Consider the following 2,739-nt stretch of genomic DNA (forward strand, 5'->3'; position numbering starts at 1 on the left):
TTTCTCTCTGCCTCTATTTTCTCTTCACTTAAAAAAGTCACTGATGATGAAGAAATAAATAAACTAAATAAACTAGTGTTTGGTTTCGTTTTCTACTGAAGTGACAAAAAACACACCCCTGCAGCTGCCCTGACATTTTTATGCAGTTTATTCCAAAATGTTCTTGAAGATCGTTTATTTATTTGAACAACTCTGTAAAGTTTATCTAACAATTTATTTCGTTTTTGTTATTAACTTGGTAAACTTAGTGTTTACCACTATATCTGTTGTTGTGTTTCCTGGAKCACAAGCTGCAAGAAGTGAGCATAATTAACTCGCTAACATTTTGAGGTAAGTCACTAAAAGAGGTCACGACTCTCGATTTCATGAGAAAGAGAAAACACATCTGAGTTCAGTGCGCACGCTGGCTGCCTCGAGCACGCTGCGAAAACGTGACCACGCCGTGAAACGCACGCAGCGATTTGAGCCAATCAAAGCGACGCTCTGCGCTAAGCCCGTCCCTAGTTGGTGTAGGAACGACAGTAGGTGCGGTTAAGCGGCGGAGCGGCTGTGTGTTGTGGACGTTTCGGAAATTTTGCTGAAAAATCCACTGATATATCCGTTTTTCAGGGGAGGAAAGGAGTCAGAAGCGAACGCGAAGCGATTTCTAGCAGCTAAGACGACCAATTCGATATTATTGTTTTTACATAACACGCTTTTCGCGGGGCAGCAGGGGACTCCTGCCACCGTGTTCTTCGGGTGTTTAGTAAGGCCAGCTAAATTGAATTACCGGGAAGTTAATTTCTCTGTTTTTCACTGATAATGAATGTTGCTTTCGAGTCCGTCCAGGAGTTTTAGTTCATGMGCATTCTTATAGGCTCTTTTCGTCATTCAGAAAAACAAGTTATACAACAAACCAGGCTACGGCATCCCGGCCTCCGAGGTCCTAAAGCCCGCAGTGTTCGCGTTCACGGTGCTGCGGAGCGCGCGCAGTCTCGTGCCCAAATGGTTCAGCAACCAGCTGTCAATCAATATATCGACATAATGGAAAAGGCTCTGTTAGAGCAAGGCTAATTTTAAAGCTGAACCTTATTTTTTTATCCCAGGATTTACACAAAAAGCGAGTTGAATCATTTCTTTGCACTTGTTTCCTTTGTATTTTCCCCCTCTTTTTTTTTTTTTTTTGGACATTTCAAAGCGTCAAACTAGTCCCTGAGTCGAGCGAGAAACAACAAAGAGACTATTTTATAATTTTAAAAAAAGAACAAAGGACTTATCCACTTGAGTGATGGTCATTAATACGATCCACTGGTTTCGGAAGGGCTTGCGGCTCCACGACAACCCGTCGCTCAGAGAATCCCTGCAGGGAGCGGACACAGTCCGCTGCGTCTACATCCTCGACCCCTGGTTCGCTGGGTCTTCTAACGTCGGGATCAACAGGTGGAGGTGAGTGATGACACCGTGATGCGTTATATCTAGATAGAACCATAACGAAAGTGCAGTTAATGTGCAAAAATGCAGTTTGTTGTTGATCTTATCAGCTGTGATTTTTTAATACATATGTGCACTTGTGAAGTTCACCATACCAGGACATAGTCACTGGGCTTCAAAGTAGGCTAAAAATGAACATTATGAACAGCAAAACAAATGCATGATAATACATCACAAATGCTGTAGTTGGGTGTGGAAAAAACAAAGTACATCTTATTCAATCTGCAGGATTTTCTTAAAGCAAGTGGCAAATACAGCTGAGGGGTCACCTCTAGAAACAAATGTCTCAGTTTGCTGCTATTAAGTAGTTTGTTTTGTGTTGACATATTGATATGAAGAGAAACAATTGTTTTTTACTTATTTCTAACAATACTTATATGCTTGATATAGAGATAAATTAAGCGCAAATGATTAAGTAAATGCAGAGTAAARGTTTATAAAATGCACAAATTACTTGACAGTTAAAATCTTATGTTCCTCAGACATAATTGGCCATGCCCTCTTTTGACCGTGAGTTACAAAGTGACTAATAATTAGACTAAAATATGTTAATTATGTTTAAAATTCATAGCTGGTGCACTTAAGGACAACAAATCCTGTCYGCATGATTTACTTTTTTAAATCCTGTTTCCAATAACCCGCTCATGCTGGTCGATATAACACTGAGTTAAATTAGACTTTTTGCTTCACAGGATGACCTGTCCTGGACACAAAACATGACTGATCTGAAGCATTTTATTCAAAGACTGAACTGAGATTTTAGCTCACACACAAAACTATGTAGGGACTAATATGTTTTGGTGCTGTCAAACAGGTTTACATTTAGATTTGTTCTCAGAAACAAATTAGGTTTATAGTTTCTCTGAAGGTCGATTCAGGCTAAGCACAAAATAAAACTTAGTTTCCTATACAAATGAATTTATATTTAATTTTTTTAAATTGTGACCCGAATATACATTGAAATCATTATTTTGTTGTTTTTTGGAAGCTATAATAATTAGGGCTGTGTATTGGCAAGAATTTGGCGACACGATACATATGATGACAGAGGGGTCACGATACAATATATCCTGATATATTGCGATACTGTAAGCAAGGCGATATATTGCGATTTCTTTTGTCCAAAAATTCTATTAAATAAAAACCTCTTACAGGGGGAAAAAATTAAAACCAAAATTCATTGTCTCAGAAAATTCTAATATAACATAGACATGCTTTTGATACATTTAGCTGTGTTCTGCTTTGTATGTATTTTATTTTATTTGTTTC

The 2,739-nt window shown here is 38.4% G+C and overlaps 1 protein-coding gene across 2 annotated transcripts in view; it reads left to right on the forward strand.

Moving 5' to 3' along the window:
* Positions 1-502: 502 nt before the first annotated feature.
* Positions 503-2,739, forward strand: part of cry1a (cryptochrome circadian regulator 1a) — a 12,235-nt gene continuing 9,998 nt past the window's right edge. Inside the window, exon 1 of one of the 2 annotated variants that reach the window (XM_014034491.1) lies at positions 503-1,425. In XM_014034491.1, coding sequence (XP_013889945.1) covers positions 1,268-1,425 — 158 coding nt within the window. In that variant the 5' untranslated portion in view covers positions 503-1,267. The remainder of the gene's footprint in view (positions 1,426-2,739) is intronic. The other variant, XM_014034490.1, reaches the window with a different exon arrangement.

Source organism: Austrofundulus limnaeus, unplaced genomic scaffold (assembly GCF_001266775.1).
Source record: "Austrofundulus limnaeus strain Quisiro unplaced genomic scaffold, Austrofundulus_limnaeus-1.0 Scaffold2140, whole genome shotgun sequence".
Classification (NCBI taxonomy): Eukaryota; Metazoa; Chordata; class Actinopteri; order Cyprinodontiformes; family Rivulidae; genus Austrofundulus; species Austrofundulus limnaeus.